The sequence below is a fragment of the Daphnia pulex genome, chromosome 9, assembly GCF_021134715.1.
Source record: "Daphnia pulex isolate KAP4 chromosome 9, ASM2113471v1".
NCBI lineage: Eukaryota > Metazoa > Arthropoda > Branchiopoda > Diplostraca > Daphniidae > Daphnia > Daphnia pulex.
The window spans coordinates 2,711,503-2,731,425 of NC_060025.1; the positions used below are offsets into that span (position 1 = coordinate 2,711,503).

A 19,923-nucleotide genomic window follows, 5' to 3' on the forward strand; every position below is an offset into this window, starting at 1 on the left:
AGATCAATAACACCCATGAGATTTGGAATGCTAGTGGCGTACACTGAACAAACACGCCCTGGATAAATAGTTAAATACGAATGATTTCTTGTGGTAATGTCAGAAAAACTGGTTAGAAAATACAACATTCAGAGGTTAACGTGCCATATATGAGCTAAGGTAACTGTGAAATTTAGGCGGTAGGGAAATCTGGAGAAACTAGGTAACAGAATAGAACGACGCAGAAAAGTTTGAAATACCAAACAAGTTCTCATGAAATTGCAGTTAAATATTAAAATTTTACAAAGAACTATTGCAATATAGATAAGTCAACTTAAATAGAAATCGATAGAAATAAATAAATAATTGATAATTCACCGACAAATTTTACAACCAAGTTTTCTTGATAAGGTCCGAAGCCTTTTCTCCGACCATTATCTAGAAATTAAAACAATAAGTAATTATAATTCCATAAAATTGATCTCAGTATAAAAATTATTATTACCGTTGCAGCGTTTGAATTTCCACTTGGCACTTGCGGCATGATGGATGTGTCAGCGACACGGAGGTTCTTGATGCCAATGAATTTCAATTCAGGATCGACAACGGCCTCCTTATCAGTGGCGGCTCCCATTCGGCAAGTGCCCGCTGTATGTGCCAAGGTGAAACTAGACGATTTGATCCAGCACGCCCAATATTCGTCCGTCCAGAGTTTTTTATCTTCGCATCCGGGGTAAGGCATATCGTAGAGCCTGGAACCCATTTTTTGAAAGGCTTCCGTTTTGCTAAGGGCTATAGAGAACTTGACGGATTCGACGGTCACTCTTATATCGTAGTCGTCGGGATCCGAAAAATAATTTGGATTGATGAGGGGTTTGTCGTAAGGATCGTTTGAAGCCAGCAAAATGTTTCCTCGAGACTTTGGCCGCAAAAAGTACGGGAAGATGGTCCAGCTGTCTCGGTTAACTATTGGCTGGTAGTATTTGTTCCAAACTTCATCCGTAGTGCCGTGAGCATACCGGATGTCTACGCCATCATCAGAGATATCACTACCAGAGCCGAAATGCATCTGAATGTCGGGATAATCGCCCGTATCTGTTTCTAGCTTCGATTTGACGAAAGCAACTCCTTCTACCCCGCCCAACGTAGACATGGCACTTCCTCCAAATAGAGTATAATTGAGAAGCACCGGGAGTTTCATAATTCTTGAAGCTGATATTTGGGAGTATGGCTTATCTATTCAAGAGATAATTATGAAATGACAAAAAGGTTTCCCAGCACAAAATTTGTGTGAATAATACAATTTACCAATAAGGAATACCATTCCGATGAGTCCAACGTGATCGTGCAAGTTTTCACCAACTTTGGGTTGATCAAATATTAGGGGGATGCCTTTCTCTGCCAGATGATCCGCCGGACCAACTCCGCTCAACATGAGAATTTGTGGTGATGCAACCGCCCCAGCGGAAAGAACAACTTCTTTAGTCGCCTCAACAAAGTACATTCTGCCATTCTTTTCGAATTGAACTCCCGTCGCTGTTTTCGTATCAGGATCGATCATGATTTTAATGACTTGTGAATTCATTGAGATGTGAAGATTCGGTCGATTGCGGACTGGCCGGAGAAAAGCTTTCGAAGTTGAACAACGACTTCCACGGCGGATTGTTCCCTGAGAAAACATGAAACCTACAATTCGTACAATTTGAATTATTTTATTTTCTGTTTTTTTTTTTTTTTTTAGAATTATTAGTTTGATTATAACCTGTTTGGAATTCGCCATTGTAATCGCGATTTTGGTATCCCATTTCCACTCCGCCTTCGATGAATGCGGCACCTAATGGCGAACGGAAGGCAGGTTCGCCAACCGACAAATAGCCGCCTTTGCCGTGATATTTGGTTCCGGCGAGGAAAGGATTTTGATTGTCTTCCGATTTAATGAAATATGGCAAAACATCGTCGTATCCCCAGCCGTCACACCCGTAAACGTCCCTCCAGTTGTCGTAGTCCTTTTTGTTTCCTCGAACGTACAACATGTAATTGATGGAAGAACTACCACCGAGCATCTTACCCCGGGGCCAGTTGCACCTATTATCAATCATAGAATTAAATTGACTCATGGCATCAATTCGTAAAAAAAAAATTAATAAAAATACTGTTGATTAAGATTTTTCAGGCAAGCATTTTTCTGAGGTGTGGTTTTGTACTGCCAATCTTTGTTCGTCAACTGCAAGCCAGCTGCAAAGAGTGGAATTTGCCCAGCCATGCTCTCATCACCTCCCGCCTCCAGTAGCAAAATATTCCAATCAGCCACCTCTGAAAGTCGATTGGCAATCACGGCCCCAGCGGAACCCGCTCCGATGATAATAAAATCATACGAGGTTTTTATGTTCTACAATAACCCAATTAAATCATTAGTGCTGAAATACAACTGAACAGTTTTCATAATTATTCAAAGTAAATAAGAACTATATTTGTGGAGTCTAATCACACGCCGTAATTGGTTTTTTAATAAGACGATTCAAATAAATTCGTGTCTAAAAAGTTCCGTTTCGAGCGAAAATATCGCAATTAACAATTTTTAAATGTTCTACAATAATTCCCCAAATTTTTTTCTTACCGTTGCATCTCGGACGTATCCTTCGGGATCACCAGGTGTATCACTGAATATGAGAGAAGTTAACAGCGTCGTGACGGCAATAGCATACTCCTTGAATTGTAGCATTCTCTTGTCCTGACCGTTGTCTGCGGTTGACTGTATTCTCCTATTGACCAGTCTCACCATATGAATGTGTGATTTTCATAGGGGAAATGTTGTTGAAACAAGTGGGCGGCCTGAGGGATAATTAACTCCGCTTTTCGTAACAACTTTTAAACCTGTTTAACAACTTCGTTGCATAACGCACTCGTTAACTTGACATTGAAAGGACGAATGAAAATAGCCTATAAACAATGACAAAATTCTTTAAAAATAATCATCATTTCCCTGTTGAAATTGAGAGATCGCATTTACCTAAACACTTAATTCCTTAGGTATAACAATGTTACCATCGAATGGGATCAATAACTTATAAGATATTTAATTCCTCTTTGATGGCGTGAATAAAATGTGCAATAGCCACAACATTAATAATTTAAAAATAAATTAAATTAAAAAAAAAGACTACTTATATATGCCGTACCGCTAACTCATTTTTGCAAAAAAAAAGTAGTGGCGCATTTCAATAACTTGTTTTTCACCCGGGAATAGATTTTTAAAAAATTCGTCCGCTTTTGGGCACTGAAAGGGTATTGACCGCATTAGCTACCCCTTAAAATAATAACTTGACAGATCAGCACAGGTGAACAAAATATATATAACTTAAAAGATAGTAAAATTGAAGTTAATTTAAAATGGATTCGATTTCCATCTGTTTTTCTTTCGTCCTATACCTTTTAAAGTAAGAACTATTTATTCGTTTAGCCCTAAATACAAGTGCATATCAATGGAATCGAAATAAATAATTTAGTTGATTGGGGTTACAATACCATGATTAATATGTAACAAATTCATAATTCACATGTTATTAATCATTGGTGATTCAAATCGACGAGGCAACTTCTCCGTTATAACCAGTCATTTTTAATCAAGTCCGACGCCTTTTCTCCCACCATTATCTAAGAAAGGAAACGGTTAAGGTACGATACATGTCAGGAGAGAAAGTATAGCTCTAATTACCGTTGGTGCGTTTGTATTTCCACTGGGCACAGCCGGCATGACGGATGTATCAGCAACTCGGAGGTGTTTTATTCCTTTGACTTTCAGTTGAGGATCGACGACGACCGTGTCATCCAAGACAGAACCCATTTTACAAGTGCCAACTGTATGTGCCAAGGTGAAACTAGCGCTCTTGATCCAACACTCCCAATATTCGTCCGTCCAAAGTGGTTTATCTTCGCATCCTGGGAAAGGTTTGTCATAAAACCTGGAACCCATTTTTTGAAAGGCTTCCGTTTTGCTGAGGGCTAAGGCGAACTTGACAGCCTCGATCGTTACTTTGATATCATCGGGGTCTGAAAAATATTTTGGATCGATGACAGGTTTGTCGTAAGGATCGTTCGAATTGAGACGAATTTCTCCGCGAGATTTTGGGCGCAAATTGTAAGGGAAGATGGTCCAAGTATCTTTGTTGGCTATTGGCAAGTAATATTCATTCCAAATTTCGTCGGTAAATCCATGGGCGTAACGCATAGCGGTGCCATCGTCAGACATTTCACTACCGGAAGCGAAATGCAACTGGAGGTCGGGATAATCAGCATCCGGATCCGCGTATTTTGATTTGATAAAACCAAGTCCTTCCACCCCGCCTAACAGAGACATGGGAGTTCCCCCGAAGAGTGTGTAATTAACAATAATTGGAAGTGACACCAGTCTAGCGGTAAGAATGGAGTATGGTTCATCTATCAATTAAAAGTAGAAGAAGAAATTCAGAAAATTTAAGTAAGAAAAACAATTTCGTTCAATGCAAATGTCTTACCAATTAGGAAAGTCATTCCAATTATTCCAACATGGTCATGCAAGTTCTTTCCAACAGGAAGATCGGCAATGACTGGACTTATTCCTTTCTCCGTCAGATGAGCAGCTGGGCCAACTCCGCTCAACATGAGGATTTGCGGAGTTGCAATACTTCCGGCAGATAACACAATTTCTTTTTTGGCACTGACGAAGTACATTCGGCCACCTTTTTCAAACTGCACATCCGTAGCCACTTTCGTATCGGGATCGATGACAATCTTTAACACACGCGAATTCATTGAAATGTGAAGGTTTTTTCGATTGCGGACTGGTCGTAAAAATGCTTTGGAAGTGGAACAACGACTTCCTCGACGAATTGTTCCCTGTGGAATCATAACACCTGCCATTCGTTTTAGGGGTTAAGTTTTAAAATTTTAACGATTTTTAGGTATTGAGACAGGTTTATTTACCCGTCTGGAATTCGCCGTTGCAGTCCCGATTTTTGTATCCCATTTCCACTCCGCCTTGCATGAATGCAGCACCTAATGGTGAGGTGTAACCCGCCTCACCAACCGTCAAATATCCTCCTTTGCCGTGATATTTGGTTCCGGCCAGGTAAGGATTTTGATTGTCTTCCGATTTAATGAAATATGGCAAAACATCGTCGTATCCCCAGCCGTCACATCCGTAAATATCCCTCCAGTTGTCGTAGTCTAGTTTATTTCCTCGAACGTATAGCATATAGTTGAGGGAGGAGCTTCCGCCCAACATCTTACCCCGAGGCCAGTTGCACCTTTATTATAACGTATGGTGATTAAATACTCTTCAATTAATTTTGCACATAAAACAATTCATACCGTCCATTAGTAATTCCTTTGCAAGCATTGTCCTGGGGCTCTGTTTTGTACTGCCAATCCATATTCGTCAATTGCAAGCTAGCGGCCAGGAGCGGTACTTGCCCAGTAATAGTCTCATCGTCTCCCGCTTCCAGCAATAAAATATTCCAATCGGCCACTTCACTTAGGCGATTAGCAATTACGGCACCGGCAGCTCCAGCGCCAATTATAATAAAATCATACTCGCCACGAATGACCTACAATATGGAAATAACTATTTACTCACGTATATAACCAGAAAAACAAGTTTATAGGCTGACACTTTGGAACGAAGCCAAAAATACTGCTTCTAGATCAACATCTATTTTTGATTCAGTAATTAAATCAAACTATTCGCATTATTATATAAAATATACTATATAGTTATCCATTCGAGATCCTGACCCGATTAAAGACGTACAGTAAAAAAAAAACTAACTTTTGTGATTGTAAACCCAACAAATTTCAATAAAATGAAGGATAACAAGGGATGGCTTACCGATGTATCGCGTACATATCCTTCAGGATCGCTGGGTGTATCGTTGAACAAAATCCAAGAAATCAGCGACGTCAGGGCGATGCTTAACTCTTTAAATGGTAACATTCTGCGGTGGAGAGGATGATGGCAGACTTTTGCGATGATCCAACCGTAGTCAACAGAGACTCTTTTCCTTGTGAAGTATTCAAATAAAAATCCTGCAAGTTTTCTTGGGTAGACTCTCCCGTCGGCTGAACTAACCTGTTCCTTCTTAGAGAACAGCTACCTATATTTCTATACTTGGCATCTTATAAGATTTCAATGACCCAAAAATACATCACGTGCGCCAAATATTCATCATGGAAGCCAAAAGGTGTGTCCGTGTCCATCCACTGCTATGCAGTCAAGCGATTAAATATTTTCCAGGTCGATGAATAAAAAAACCAAATAGAAGGTTATCCAGACAAACAAGAAGGAAACAGTAAAACAAGAAGATTCAAACAATGTCTTCATCATTCGTTATTAAAATCTTACATTTTTCTTCATAATATCTCGTTACTTTTCTGCAGATTTGGAAAAAAAAGAACTCTTTCTTGTATAGTCCTTCACTAAACAACAACTTTTTCATAATTCATTCAAACTTTTGACAGCTGAATTATTACCTGCCAGTAAACAAATAAAGAAAAAACAATTTTAATTTAAAGTCCATCTCTCAAAGGTATAGGCTGAATTCAATGCGTACCTATCTTTTAATTTCAATCTTCCGATATGCAATGAAATTTCCTTTTGTTTTACTTATACTGCAGTCCTTGTTTTCTTTTCCGACACCACCAGGTTGAAGCGAATTCCCGTTTTTACACTAAAGAGCACTCACGGTACATTCCCAAATAGTCTATGAATTTTATAAAGTCATAGACAGAAATTTGTTTTGTCGTAAGATGTTGGATCATTACGTTACCCTAAAGCAAAGGCAGTAAGCAATGTTTTCCCATTTGCCGTTTTTCATGGATCAAAAACACCTTTAGGGTAATTCTCGACTAATTTTACAAGTGCGCGCATAAAATGACCTAAACAAGAATGTAGATCCAAAATCATGATCGATTCAATCTCAGAATACCTCAGGGTTTATTCCTAGGCGATTCGTTAAGTTTATGGCTTGCAGTCTTTTCCGTGTTTTCACTATACGGTTACCGTTACCTAACTAGTAACGGTATACTATAAAAGATAAAAATAGGAGATTTAGATATAGAGACGGATTCGACGGTCACTTTTATACATCGTAGTCGTCGGCATCCGAAAAATAGTTTGGATTGATGAGGGCTTTGTCGTAAGGATCGCTTGAAGCCAGCCGAATGTTTCCTCGAGACTTTGGCCGCAAAAAGTACGGGATGAACTCCCGTCGCTGTTTTCCTATTAGGATCGATTACTGATTGAGGTATTGAATTCCTCGTTGATAGCGGTAACACAATGTGCAATGACCATTTTATGAATTATTTAAAAAATCAACTTAAGTACCGGTACTGTATTCTCACCGCTAGCTAGAATACCATACTACTAATTGCAGGTCATTTTTCGAAAGAACAAACAACAAACATGAAATGCAGTACCGGTACTCCAATAACGTGTTTGAAATTTATTCAATGCTGGTGAATAAATTCATCCGCTTATGGAAAAACGAAATTTCATTTCCCTTATCAATAAGTTGACCGCTGCTCAAAAACAGAAATTATTAAATGAAGCGTAATTGATAATTCAGTCAAAGTCAATACAAAAATGTTTAAATTTTCTTCTGTTTTTCTTTCGTCCTACCTTGTAAAGTGAGAACAATTAATTCGTTTAGGCCTTACCACAATAAGTGTATCAATTGAAATCGAAGTAAATAATAGTTGATTGGACTTATGATTTTGTAACAAATTCAGAAGCTAGTAAATAATTAATCATTGGTGATTCAAATATAAGTTCGAGGAGGCAACTTCTCCGTTATAACCAGTCATTTTTTATCAAGTCTGCGGCCTTTTCTCCTACCATTATCTAAGAAAGGAAACGGTTAAGGTACGATACATGTCAGGAGAGAAAGTATAGCTCTAATTACCGTTGGTGCGTTTGTATTTCCACTGGGCACAGCCGGCATGACGGATGTATCAGCAACTCGGAGGTGTTTTATTCCTTTGACTTTCAGTTGAGGATCGACGACGACCGTGTCATCCAAGACAGAACCCATTTTGCAAGTGCCAACTGTATGTGCCAAGGTGAAACTAGCGCTCTTGATCCAACACTCCCAATAATCATCCGTCCAAAGTGCCTTATCTTCGCATCCTGGGAAAGGTTTGTCGTAAAACCTGGAACCCATTTTTTGAAAGGCTTCCGTTTTGCTGAGAGCTAAGGCGAACTTAATAGCCTCGACAGTAACTTTGATATCCTCTTTGAGGGGATCTGAAAAGTAGTTTGGATTAATGAGGGGTTTGTCGTAAGGATCTTTGGAATTGAGACGAATGTATCCACGAGACTTTGGCCGCAAATTGTAGGGGAAGATGGTCCAAGTATCCTTTTTCATTATTGGCTTGTAGTATGCATTCCAAACTTCATCCGTAAATCCATGGGCGTAACGCAAAGAGCTACCATCGTCAGATATTTCACTACCCGAACCGAAATGCAACTGTATGTCGGGATAATCAGCTTCCGCTTTCGCGTATTTCGAATTGATAAAACCAAGTCCTTCCACCCCACCCAACAGAGACATGGCAGTTCCACCGAAGATAGTGTAATTGAGAAGTACTGGAAATGACAGCAGTCTAGAGGTAAGAACGGAGTATGGTTCGTCTATCCGGTGATTTAATTAGAGTAAGAAGAAATTAAATTAAGATAAAGTTAACAAAATTGGTTTCCATTTTATTGCAAGTTCCTTACTAATAAGGAAAACCATTCCAATTATCCCGACGTGGTCATGCAAGTTCTCTCCGACAGGAAGATCGGCAATGACCGGACTTATTCCTTTCTCTTCCAGATGATCTTTTGGGCCGACTCCACTCAACATGAGAATTTGCGGAGACGCAATACTTCCGGCAGATAACACAATTTCTTTTTTGGAACTGACGAAGTACATTCGGCCACCTTTTTCAAACTGCACATCCGTAGCCACTTTCGTAACGGGATCGATGACAACCTTTAACACACGCGAATTCAGTGAGATGTGAAGATTCTTTCGTTTGCGGGCTGGATGTAAAAATGCTTTGGAGGTGGAACAACGAGTTCCACGGCGGATTGTTCCCTGTGGAAACATAACACCTGTGAAATCCGTTTTATTATTAATTTCAGTTTTATTAAGCCGATATGTAGGTAGACAGTTTTATTTACCAGTCTGGAATTCGCCGTTGCAGTCCCGATTTTTGTATCCCATTTCCACTCCGCCTTGGATGAATGCGGCACCTAATGGCGAACGGAAGGCAGGTTCGCCAACCGACAAATAACCGCCTTTGCCGTGATATTTGGTTCCGGCGAGGAAAGGATTTTGATTGTCTTCCGATTTGACAAAATATGGTAAAACATCGTCGTATCCCCAGCCGTCACATCCGTAAATATCCCTCCAGTTGTCGTAGTCTAGTTTGTTTCCTCGAACGTAAAGCATATAGTTGAGGGAGGAGCTTCCGCCCAACATCTTACCCCGGGGCCAGTTGCACCTTTATTACAAGGATGGCGATTAAAAACTCTTCTATTAATTTTGCATATTAAAAAATACATACTTGCGATTAGCATATCCTTGGCAAGCATTGTCCTGAGGCTCTGTTTTGTACTGCCAATCCATATTCGTCAATTGCAAGCTAGCAGCGAAGAGTGGTATTTGTCCAAGTATAGTCTCATCTCCTCCCGCTTCCAGCAATAAAATATTCCAATCGGCCACTTCACTTAGGCGATTAGCAATTACAGCGCCGGCAGCTCCAGCGCCAATGATAATAAAATCATATTCGGCACGTATGACCTAAAATATGCAAATAACTAGTTAATCACGTACAATCAGAAACACAAGTTTTAGCGAACACTTAGAAACGTAGCCAAAAATACTGCTTCTAGATCTACATAATTACATAAACACATTATCAGATCAATATTTTGACCTTACACAGAAACACAAATTAAGGTCACTTTTGACTGAAATAGCTTTAGCGACTTGAATCCTAACACTAAATTTGAATCAAAATATAGATTAACAAGTGATCGCTAACCGATGTGTCGCGGGCATATCCTACAGGATCGCTAGGTGTATCGTTGAACATAATCCATGAAATCAGCGACGTCAGGGCGATGCTTAACTCTCTTAGCGGAAGCATGTTGGTAGTACCGTAGTCGACAGATGCTCTTTTTCGTGTGAATGCTTTCAAACAATCTACTTCATGTTTTTGGAGTGGACTCTCCCAACTGTCAAAATATAACAGGTTCCAACTTGGATAAAAGGAGACTATACTGTATTTGGCATTTCTAAGTCTACAATGACCCAAGAAACATAACACTCCGCCTGCTTCAACTAAGAAAACAACCATTCTTGAATACTGGTCATGGAAACCTTCCAAAAAAGTTGATAAGGAAGTGTTAACAAAAAAAAATAACATTCCAAGGTAACCTAACGGAACACGGATTTTTGGTGATGTTTGGGAAATAAAATAGACTGAAAGTTCAAATCAAAAATAGATTTTCGTTAGGATTTAATTAACAGAGGATATTTAACCCAAATGCGTGACTCGGCGAATTTCGATATTAATTCAGAGATAACCCTTTCTCTCTCAGAGTTAAACGTTGAATAACCGTTATTCATATGGAACGCCCAAGGTATTTCGTCGTTTTCAGACAAAAAAAAATACTAAAGGCACGCTATTATGCAGAATGTTTTCCAACGGCAGCTGGCGTTTGGACAAAAATCGCGGGGATTCCCACGACCACACATGATGGTTACTAGGTGGAAATAATCCTTCACTCTTTTCCCCAAAGCAACAAGTTCAACTGTACATGTCATGCAGAGCGAGCACAATAGACAAACATTGCAGAGTTGAGAAAACATCGATGCTTATTCCCGCTTTGGCCTTCAGCAAGATGAATTACCTGCTCCAGGTGGGTTTGATTTCTTTTCTGAGTTAGCTAAAGTCAATTAACTAGGGAATCCCTCTTTTTGGTTAGCGAAGTCAATTGCTTGTCGACATTCCAGGCATTCCATTTACGAGAGTGGTCGCCATTCGTGTTTTGTTATAGAGAACCCAAAGCAATTCCAAAGACCATTAGCGAGTGCACTCGGCTACGGGAACCTAACCTAACCCAACAAAACCATTAGTGATCCTATTCGTTAATTGGGAAAGGGATTGCGAGTGCACTCGGTAAAAAGCCAAATAAACTAACTCCGAGACTGCTTAGGATTACTTCTATGGAATCGATTTGGGTCTAACTTGAAAAATCGATACAAGCGAGTACTCTAAAATGCCGACTAGCGAATGTATGCCGACGCATGCGCAAATTCAACTCCAATTAGCGAGTGAATTTCTTAAATCAAACAGATTTCTTAAAACAGATATTCTAACTATAATCCAATGGATCAATTAACGCATCTCGACTAGCTAGCTTGCGGGTAGTCAGCTTAATCGCAGCTAAATGAAGTCTAATTCGTTCTTATGGCGTTATAAGTAAAACAAAGAGAGAGAGACAATAACTAGCGTCATTTGATCTGTCCCTGGACTTGGAAAGTGCGCTTTATAAATTTAATACATAATAACTACATTACCTTAATGACGTTGGATATACGAGCGCTACTTTCTTATCAGGATCGGTGATAATTTTCAAGACCTGGAATTTTTAGGAATGTGAAGATTCTGTCCATTGCGAGTAAGGCTTCAGAAGTGAAACACTTATGACGCGTGCAGTTTTCCATCAAACTCAAAAAACTTTAAAAAAATTACACTTCTGAACCACAAACATGAGAAGAAATCAATTTTACTTCGGGAAAATTCAAAATTGATAAAATTTCTTTTTATTTACTAATTTACCTGTTCGGAATTGCCGATCCGATTTTCTTATCCTATTTTGCTCGTCGACTGGAATTCAGCTGCAAAAAATAGGATTTTTCCAAACATGCTCTCATCTCCTACCGTCTCCAGTGACAAAATATATTCCAATCAGCCAATTTCTGAAAGTCCAGCATTAGAAATCACACCTCACAGATTTTACGAACCACAATAGTGTCAACTAGGAATTGCCATTAACTCTTAACAATAACTCTTAAGTTATAACACAAAAACAATGCTTAAGCGAAATTGATAATTCAGTCTAAGGCTATTCAAGAATGAATAATTTTCGCTCTGTTTTTCTCTGCGTCCTATCTTTTAAGTGAGAATTAGATATAAGTTTAGGCAAAACACAAATGTATCAAATTGAATCAAATAAATCTCGAAATAAATAACAGCCATAAATAAGCATTTAATTATTAATTATTCACTGGGAATTTCCCCTCCACTATAACCAGTCTTTCTTAATCAAGTCCGACGCCTTTTCTCCAATCATAATCTACGAAGCAAACAAATAATATTCACTCGACCCATCACAACTTTTGCAAAGATTATATTACCGTTGGTGCGTTTGTATTTCCACTGGGAACAGCCGGCATGACGGATGTATCCGCGACACGAAGGTTTTTTATACCTTTGACTTTCAGTTGAGGATCGACGACGACCGTGTCATCCGAGACAGTTCCCATTTTACAAGTGCCAACTGTATGTGCCAAGGTGAAACTAGCGCTCTTGATCCAACACTCCCAATATTCGTCCGTCCAAAGTGCCTTATCTTCGCATCCTGGGAAAGGTTTGTCGTAAAACCTGGAACCCATTTTTTTGAAGGCTTCCGTTTTGCTGAGAGCTAAAGTGAACTTGATAGCCTCAATAGTCACTTTGATATCTTCGTTGTCGGGATCTGAAAAGTAGTTTGGATTAATGAGGGGTTTGTCGTAAGGATCTTTGGAATTGAGACGAATGTATCCACGTGACTTTGGCCGCAAATTGTAAGGGAAGATGGTCCAAGTATCCTTTTTCATTATTTGCTTGTAGTATGCATTCCAAATTTCATCGGTAAATCCATGAGTGTAACGCAAATTGCTACCATCGTCAGATATTTCACTACCGGAAGCGAAATTAAACTCTATATCGGGATAATCAGCATCCGGGTCCGCGTATTTCGAATTGATAAAACCAAGTCCTTCCACCCCACCCAACAGAGACATGGCAGTTCCACCGAAGAGAGTGTAATTGAGAAGTACTGGAAGTGACACCAGTCTAGCGGCAAGAATGGAGTATGGTTTATCTATCAATTAAAAATAGAAGTAGAAATTCAGAAAATTTAAGTTAGAAAAACAATTTCGGTCAATGCAAATGTCTTACCAATCAGGAAAACCATTCCAATTATTCCAACATGGTCATGCAAGTTCTTTCCGACAGGAAGATCAGCTATGACCGGACTTATTCCTTTCTCTGTCAGATGAGCAGCTGGGCCAACTCCGCTCAACATGAGGATTTGCGGAGTTGCAATACTTCCGGCAGATAACACAATTTCTTTTTTGGCACTGACGAAGTACATTCGGCCACCTTTTTCAAATTGCACATCCGTAGCCACTTTCGTAACGGGATCGATGACAACCTTTAACACACGCGAATTCATTGAAATGTGAAGGTTTTTTCGATTGCGGACTGGTCGCAAAAATGCTTTGGAAGTGGAACAACGACTTCCTCGACGAATTGTTCCCTGTGGAATCATAACACCTGCCATTCGTTTAAAGGGTTAAGTTTTAAAATTTTAACGTTTTTAGGTATTGAGACAGATTTATTTACCCGTCTGGAATTCGCCGTTGCAGTCCCGATTTTTGTATCCCATTTCCACTCCTCCTTGGATGAATGCGGCACCTAATGGTGAGGTGTAACCCGCCTCGCCAACTGTCAAATATCCTCCTTTGCCGTGATATTTAGTTCCGGCCAGGTACGGATTTTGATTGTCTTCCGATTTAACGAAATATGGTAAAACATCATCGTATCCCCAGCCGTCACATCCATAAACGTCCCTCCAGTTGTCGTAGTCCCGTTTGTTTCCTCGAACGTATAGCATGTAGTGGAGAGAGGTGCTTCCGCCCAACATCTTACCCCGGGGCCAGTTGCATCTATAATTACAAAGTTGGTAAATAGAACTCATGAAATGAATGGCATGTCAAAAATATACTTGCGGTTAGCATATCCTTGGCAAGCATTGTCCTGAGGCTCTGTTTTATACTGCCAATCCATTTTCGTCAATTGCAAGGTAGCGGCGAAGACTGGTATTTGTCCACTGATACTTTCCTCGTCTCCCGCTTCCAGCAACAACACGTTCCAACCGTCTACTTCACTTAGGCGATTAGCAATAACAGCGCCGGCTGCTCCAGCGCCAATGATAATAAAATCATATTCGGCACGAATGACCTAAAATATACAAATAATACAAATAACCATTTACTCACGTATAAAGAGAAAAAAAAGTTTGACCTAACACGTTCAGATCAAGCCAAAAATTTTGCTTATATGGAATTACATCTATTTTTGATTCAACAAAATAAATTTCAATAAAATGAAGGATAACAAGGGATGGCTTACCGATGTGTCGCGTACATATCCTTCAGGATCGCTAGGTGTATCGTTGAACAAAATCCAAGAAATCAGCGATGTCAGGGCGATACTTAACTCTTTAAATGGTAGCATTCTGTTGTGTAGTCTTTTGCGATGATCCAACCGTAGTCAACAGACACTATTTTCCTTGTGATGTATTCAAATACAAATCCTTTAGGTATTCTTGAGGGGACTCTTCCAAAGGCCGAAATCAAACCTGTTCCAACTGAAAGGATGCATATATTGGGATCTTAAGATTACTATGACCGAAAAAGTACAACACTTCTGCCAACAATACATTACGTACGCCAAAAGGAGTATCGCGTGTACTCAGCCGTTTATACGTTCATAAGTCCATGAATATCGCAGATAACACAGAATAAATATAAGGGAATCGGAAAACAAAGAAGTTTTGAATAATATGTTATCACTCCTTACTAGCTTGAAAGATTTCTCATCTCCCGTTGATTTCCCGTTACTTTTACGGCAGATTTTTGAACATGGACAACCTTGAACCTTGTCATGTAATCCTTTATTATACCCAAAAAATTTTCCAAGTTCAATCACTTTGACTGATGGATTATCTTCCGTGAGTGACAAGTAAAGCCAAAATAAAATGTTAAATAAAAGCCATCTCACGGCAGAATGCAATTCGCATCTTTAAATTCCAAGATGCAATAACAATTCTGGCATTGCACTTACCGTAGTTTTTGTTTCGTTTTTCGACACTCAGGCTTAAGCGAATTAAAAATCACTGCTAGCCGAGGATGGGTACTGACGGGTTCGACGGTTGTTAAGTGACTAACAGCCACACGTCTAGTTCATGTTTTACATTGAGAAGCGTTCCACTCACCTTACATTCTCACGTAGTCTGTCAAAATTAAAGTTTTTTAAGTGCCGACAGTATGACCTTAAGAGGAAGGTATCTCTAGATTTCAAATTTTTACAGTATACCTTCAGGGTGCGATTCGTTAAGTTTATGGCTTGCAGTCCTTTCCCAAGACGGTATCGCCAGTGTCCACTAGAGTCACTAGTAACGGAAAAACGATTTAAATTAGACATTTTGTTAACATTTCAACACATTTCGGTTGGAAGAACAACAATCCTTATCCGGTCATGGCAATTTCTCCAAAAAAGGCGTACTATATAAGCAACGCGTTGAAAAGTTTCCAAGGCTACATAACGGAACAACAAAGTTGTGTGGAATGTGCTAAACGAACAATTTATAGACTTTGAAGTTCAAATTGGCGATAGATATTCACTAGGAGAAAAAGAGATTTTATCGAATAACATGACCGAGAAAATTTCATTGAGATGAAATCAATTTCAATTCAGAGATATTCTCTGTCAGATTTAATCGTTAAATAACCGTTAGGCTGGAATGCACAAGAAATTTCGCTTGCTTAAATCCTACGATATGTTTAATAAGTCGTTTTTAAACTCTAGAACCAATGGTGTTGCAAATGCTACCGATTGGTCGAAATCGTGGGGATTCCCAGCTTGGATTCCCAGGCAACACGGTCATTAAGTAAACTATCTCCCATAAATCTATCCCGAAGAAAGTACACATCATGCATAGCGGACACAATAAACATACATTACCGAGTTGTAAAGGAATCCATGCCCATCGTCCGTGTCAGCCTTCAGTTTGAATTGCTGGATGTTCCAGATTCAACTGCCGGCAGCTTGGCAGATATAATCAGCTAAATCGCAGCTGAACTAAGTAAAGTAATAAACTATTATTCGTTGATTATTTTAAGTGGCAGAGTAATAAATATAACAACGATACAAAAACAAAGTAATTGTTAGCTTACCTCGATCAATCTATATCTGAAGAATCGGTACGGAAACTGGACAGGCGCTAAAATAGTATCAATTTAAAAAACAGCAATGACCATAAGGTCTGCGATCCTCTGAATCGAATTGAAAAAGGGCGCGAATTTTTAAAAATAAACATCAGTAATTTCCATGGCAGCAGCAAGAACCTGTTTCGACATAGTTAATGACTGACAGTGATATATAGGCGGGAGATTATGACGCTCGACGACCTGAGAATGAACTAATAAAAAAACGGTTTTATTTATCAGACGGAAGGTATCCTTGACCAAGATATCTTCGTGCACCGTCAGCGAACAACGCGCGACCTTGAATCGGAGAAAGCATAGAAAGGAAGTTGAAGAACTACTTATTTCCTTGTCGCAGTGGAAAATTAGAGAGGGGATGTTAGAGAGAAATATATCGTTTCATGTTACCCGTTTTTACGAGGTTCCCCAATTTCTCGGTGAACATTCAAACATAAAATAAGAAAAATTGTTTTCTTAAAATGATATTGCAGTTAACCACTGATAGCTTCAAAAGTATAATTCTTTCTCCATATATACATTACAGCCAAGTTTGTTTAATCAAGTCAGACGCCTTTTCTCCCACCATAATCTAAGAAAAAAAATCGGTTGTCATGTATGAAAAAAGAGAAAATAACTTGTTGTAATTACCGTTGGTGCATTTGTATTGCCACTAGGCACAATCGGCATGATGGATGTGTCAGCAACGCGCAAGTTCTTTATACCTCTGAATCTCAACTGAGGATCGACAACGGCTGCAGGGTCGGAGTCGGGACCCATTTTACAAGTACCTACCGTATGTGCCAAAGTGAAACTGGATCTCTTGATCCAGCATTTCCAATAATCATCCGTCCACAGTGGTTGATCTTCGCATCCTGGGAAAGGTTTGTCGTACAACTTGGAATTAAATTTCTGCAACGCTTCCGTTTTACTGAGAGCTAAACAGAATTTGACCGCTTCGACAGTCACTTCCAAATCACGAGCATCTGAGAAGTAGTTCGGGTTGATGAGGGGTTTGTCGTAGGGATCGTTCGAATTCAGTCGAATATTTCCTCGCGATTTTGGATGTAAAAACAAAGGGAAGACGGACCAACTATCCCTGTTGACTATTGGTTTGTAGTACTCATTCCACAATTCATCGGAAAAGCCATGAGCGAATCGGACGGCAGTACCGTCGTCAGATATTTCACTGCCGGAACCAAAGTGCAATTGAATATCCGGCGAGTCATCTGCAGCATCAGCAAATTTCGATTTGATAAAACCAAGTCCTTCCACCCCGCCTAACAGAGACATGGTGGTTCCTCCGAAGAGAGTATAATTGAGAATTACTGGTAAATTCATAACTCTGGTAGTCGAAATAACAGAATACGGCTTATCTATTATTAAAGAAAACCAAAATTTACAATGGAAATATATTCAATTAACTACTTCAATTTCAAACGTACCGATAAGGAAAACCATTCCGATGATTCCAACGTGATCGTGCAAGTTTTCTCCAACGAAGGGTTGATCCAATATTGGAGTAATGCCTTTCTCTTTCAAATGATCCGCTGGACCAACTCCGCTCAACATGAGAATTTGCGGAGAAGCAATACTTCCGGCAGATAACACAACTTCTTTATTGGCCTTGACAACATACTTCCTTCCACGCTTTTCAAATTGAACTCCCGTCGCTGTTTTCGTATCAGGATCGATGATAATTTTCAAGACGTGCGAATTTTTAGAAATGTGAAGATTCGGTCGATTGCGGACTGGCCGTAGAAAAGCTTTCGAAGTTGAACAACGCCTTCCACGACGCACAGTTCCCTGGGGAAACATAAAACCTGTAAACAATAGATTTTTAACTTGGGAAAAATTTTGGTTGTTTCACTTATCAGTATTGGTTAACCTGTTTGGAATTCGCCATTACAGTCCCGATTTTGGTATCCCATTTCCACCCCGCCTTGAATGAATGCGGCACCTAACGGTGAACGAAAAGCAGCTTCACCAACCGTCAAATACCCGCCTTTGCCGTGGTATTTCGTTCCGGCGAGAAAAGGATTTTGATTATCTTCTGATTTAAGGAAATATGGTAAAACATCGTCGTATCCCCAACCAACATTTCCGTCATCTCTCCACTTGTCGTAGTCTCGCTTGTTTCCTCGAACGTACAACATGTAATTGAGAGAGGAGCTTCCACCTAACATCTTACCCCGAGGCCAGTTGCACCTAATATTAAACAGTGATTCTTCATTTTCCCTGAACTTTTAAAATGAATTAGCATACTACATACTTGCGATTAGCATATCCTTGGCAACCGTTGTCCTGAGGGACTGTTTTGTACTGCCAGTCCAAATTCGTCAATTGTAAGCTACCAGCGAACAGTGGTATTTGTCCAGTTATACTTTCATCATCTCCAGCCTCCAGCAACAACACGCTCCAACCCTCCACTTCAGTTAGACGATTAGCGATAACAGCGCCGGCTGATCCAGCTCCGATTATAATAAAATCATATTCACTCCGAATAGTCTGTAAAAAAAGAAAGAGGCTTCAATTTGTGTTCAAGAAAGCGGTTTCTACTCTTCAATTTATTACACCAATAAATTCAGGTAATAATAGCTATAAATTATTGTTATATACATTGCGGTTTACAACTACGTCTCTACTATTATCCCAAGACTAACTATAAACCGCTTTTACAAAATAATATAGTAATAAACAAATTTCTTATGCGATAACTGCCACAATAAAAATAATTGCATGACATTGTCATAGAAAGTTGCAATATAATGTTATAGAAGAGGTGAAATCACTTTCTTTTTAAAATGGGATTTGTCAAATGGTAATTTCATCTCTTTAAAATTGCAAGTTAAAATAAAATAAAATTTAATGAAAAAGTGAGTAAATGGCTTACCGACACGTCGCGGACGAATCCTTCGGGATCGCTGGAACTGTCACCAAACAGCAACCAAGAAAGCAGAGACGTTAGAGCCAATCCAAACTCCCTTCCCGGCAGCATTTTCTTCGGTTCGACTGCACTCGACGGATGCTTGTGTTCTTTTGCTATTGCTTACAGTAAAACAAGATAGCACGAATGACAAAAAGGGAAGAGCAATGGCCTAAGTTCCCCCAAGAGAGTAGACGGCCTGAGGGATTGACTGCTGAAAATATCCAGCGGTGGCTCCATGCATTTCTTCATACGATGCAAATGGGAAAAATTAAACAGGTTTCAAATTCGACTAAGGTCAGTTTGACCTTTTCAAAAGCTTACGTCATTGGAAAAGGTGCAAGATGCGGTTTACGGAAACAATGCGAAGGTGTAAATCAGCCGTGAACGAAGCAAAAAACGCAAATATTTGAATTGCGTCGTCATCAAAAGCCTCAACGTACAAACCTGAAGGTGACGATCGTCCCGTTATTTTGCCTTAAAAATCTGTGCACAATTGTGATCAAAGTGTTACTAATGAGAACATAAGAGGGTTTCGGGGGATGGCATCCAGAATATGTAAACATTGTCCAAGGTTCAAGTTTAATATGTTGAAGACGTTACCGCATGAAGTGCTGAGAGAATAATAATCTACGATTTAAATGTTAAAATCAACGTTATTGCTCACCTGAATTTTTC

General features: G+C 39.5%; 4 protein-coding genes across 8 annotated transcripts; all 4 read right to left on the reverse strand.

The window, feature by feature from the left end:
* Nucleotides 1-75: 75 nt before the first annotated feature.
* On the reverse strand, nucleotides 76-2,764 carry LOC124203082 (glucose dehydrogenase [FAD, quinone]-like). Its single transcript, XM_046599661.1, has 6 exons — nucleotides 2,597-2,764; nucleotides 2,133-2,368; nucleotides 1,742-2,064; nucleotides 1,288-1,665; nucleotides 485-1,215; nucleotides 76-417 (listed from the first exon to the last, which is right to left on the reverse strand). The coding sequence occupies exons 1-6, from the start codon at nucleotides 2,759-2,761 to the stop codon at nucleotides 367-369; spliced, it is 1,884 nt and encodes a 627-aa protein (XP_046455617.1). The 5' UTR covers nucleotides 2,762-2,764; the 3' UTR covers nucleotides 76-366.
* Nucleotides 2,765-3,409: 645 nt separating this feature from the next.
* On the reverse strand, nucleotides 3,410-6,685 carry LOC124203086 (glucose dehydrogenase [FAD, quinone]-like). Its single transcript, XM_046599666.1, has 9 exons — nucleotides 6,567-6,685; nucleotides 6,359-6,486; nucleotides 6,086-6,216; nucleotides 5,846-6,017; nucleotides 5,329-5,564; nucleotides 4,942-5,264; nucleotides 4,494-4,871; nucleotides 3,695-4,416; nucleotides 3,410-3,633 (listed from the first exon to the last, which is right to left on the reverse strand). Exons 4-9 carry the CDS (start codon nucleotides 5,948-5,950, stop codon nucleotides 3,583-3,585), a joined length of 1,815 nt encoding a protein of 604 aa, XP_046455622.1. The 5' UTR covers nucleotides 5,951-6,017; nucleotides 6,086-6,216; nucleotides 6,359-6,486; nucleotides 6,567-6,685; the 3' UTR covers nucleotides 3,410-3,582.
* A 127-nt stretch (nucleotides 6,686-6,812) lies between these two features.
* Nucleotides 6,813-12,065, reverse strand: LOC124203081 (glucose dehydrogenase [FAD, quinone]-like). Of its 3 annotated transcripts, none has more exons than XM_046599659.1 (8): nucleotides 11,848-12,065; nucleotides 11,586-11,745; nucleotides 10,045-10,237; nucleotides 9,565-9,800; nucleotides 9,179-9,501; nucleotides 8,732-9,109; nucleotides 7,917-8,644; nucleotides 7,660-7,855 (listed from the first exon to the last, which is right to left on the reverse strand). In XM_046599659.1, exons 3-8 carry the CDS (start codon nucleotides 10,147-10,149, stop codon nucleotides 7,805-7,807), a joined length of 1,821 nt encoding a protein of 606 aa, XP_046455615.1. In that variant the 5' UTR covers nucleotides 10,150-10,237; nucleotides 11,586-11,745; nucleotides 11,848-12,065; the 3' UTR covers nucleotides 7,660-7,804. The 3 variants fall into 3 exon arrangements, 2 of the variants coding, with proteins under 2 accessions (XP_046455615.1, XP_046455616.1); XM_046599660.1 differs by having other exon boundaries at nucleotides 11,586-11,764; XR_006878422.1 differs by lacking the exons at nucleotides 11,586-11,745; nucleotides 11,848-12,065 and adding an exon at nucleotides 6,813-6,891 and having other exon boundaries at nucleotides 6,942-7,855; nucleotides 10,045-11,320.
* A 140-nt stretch (nucleotides 12,066-12,205) lies between these two features.
* Nucleotides 12,206-19,867, reverse strand: LOC124203084 (glucose dehydrogenase [FAD, quinone]-like). Of its 3 annotated transcripts, none has more exons than XM_046599664.1 (10): nucleotides 16,293-16,847; nucleotides 16,081-16,197; nucleotides 15,433-15,508; nucleotides 15,181-15,349; nucleotides 14,467-14,704; nucleotides 14,060-14,295; nucleotides 13,678-14,000; nucleotides 13,231-13,608; nucleotides 12,426-13,153; nucleotides 12,206-12,364 (listed from the first exon to the last, which is right to left on the reverse strand). In XM_046599664.1, the coding sequence occupies exons 5-10, from the start codon at nucleotides 14,569-14,571 to the stop codon at nucleotides 12,314-12,316; spliced, it is 1,821 nt and encodes a 606-aa protein (XP_046455620.1). In that variant the 5' UTR covers nucleotides 14,572-14,704; nucleotides 15,181-15,349; nucleotides 15,433-15,508; nucleotides 16,081-16,197; nucleotides 16,293-16,847; the 3' UTR covers nucleotides 12,206-12,313. The 3 variants fall into 3 exon arrangements, 2 of the variants coding, with proteins under 2 accessions (XP_046455620.1, XP_046455619.1); XR_006878424.1 differs by lacking the exons at nucleotides 12,206-12,364; nucleotides 12,426-13,153; nucleotides 13,231-13,608; nucleotides 13,678-14,000; nucleotides 14,060-14,295 and adding exons at nucleotides 16,971-17,695; nucleotides 17,765-18,142; nucleotides 18,208-18,527; ... (1 more) ...; nucleotides 19,213-19,491; nucleotides 19,570-19,867 and having other exon boundaries at nucleotides 14,695-15,349; nucleotides 16,293-16,911; XM_046599663.1 differs by having other exon boundaries at nucleotides 14,467-15,349.
* Nucleotides 19,868-19,923: the final 56 nt, after the last annotated feature.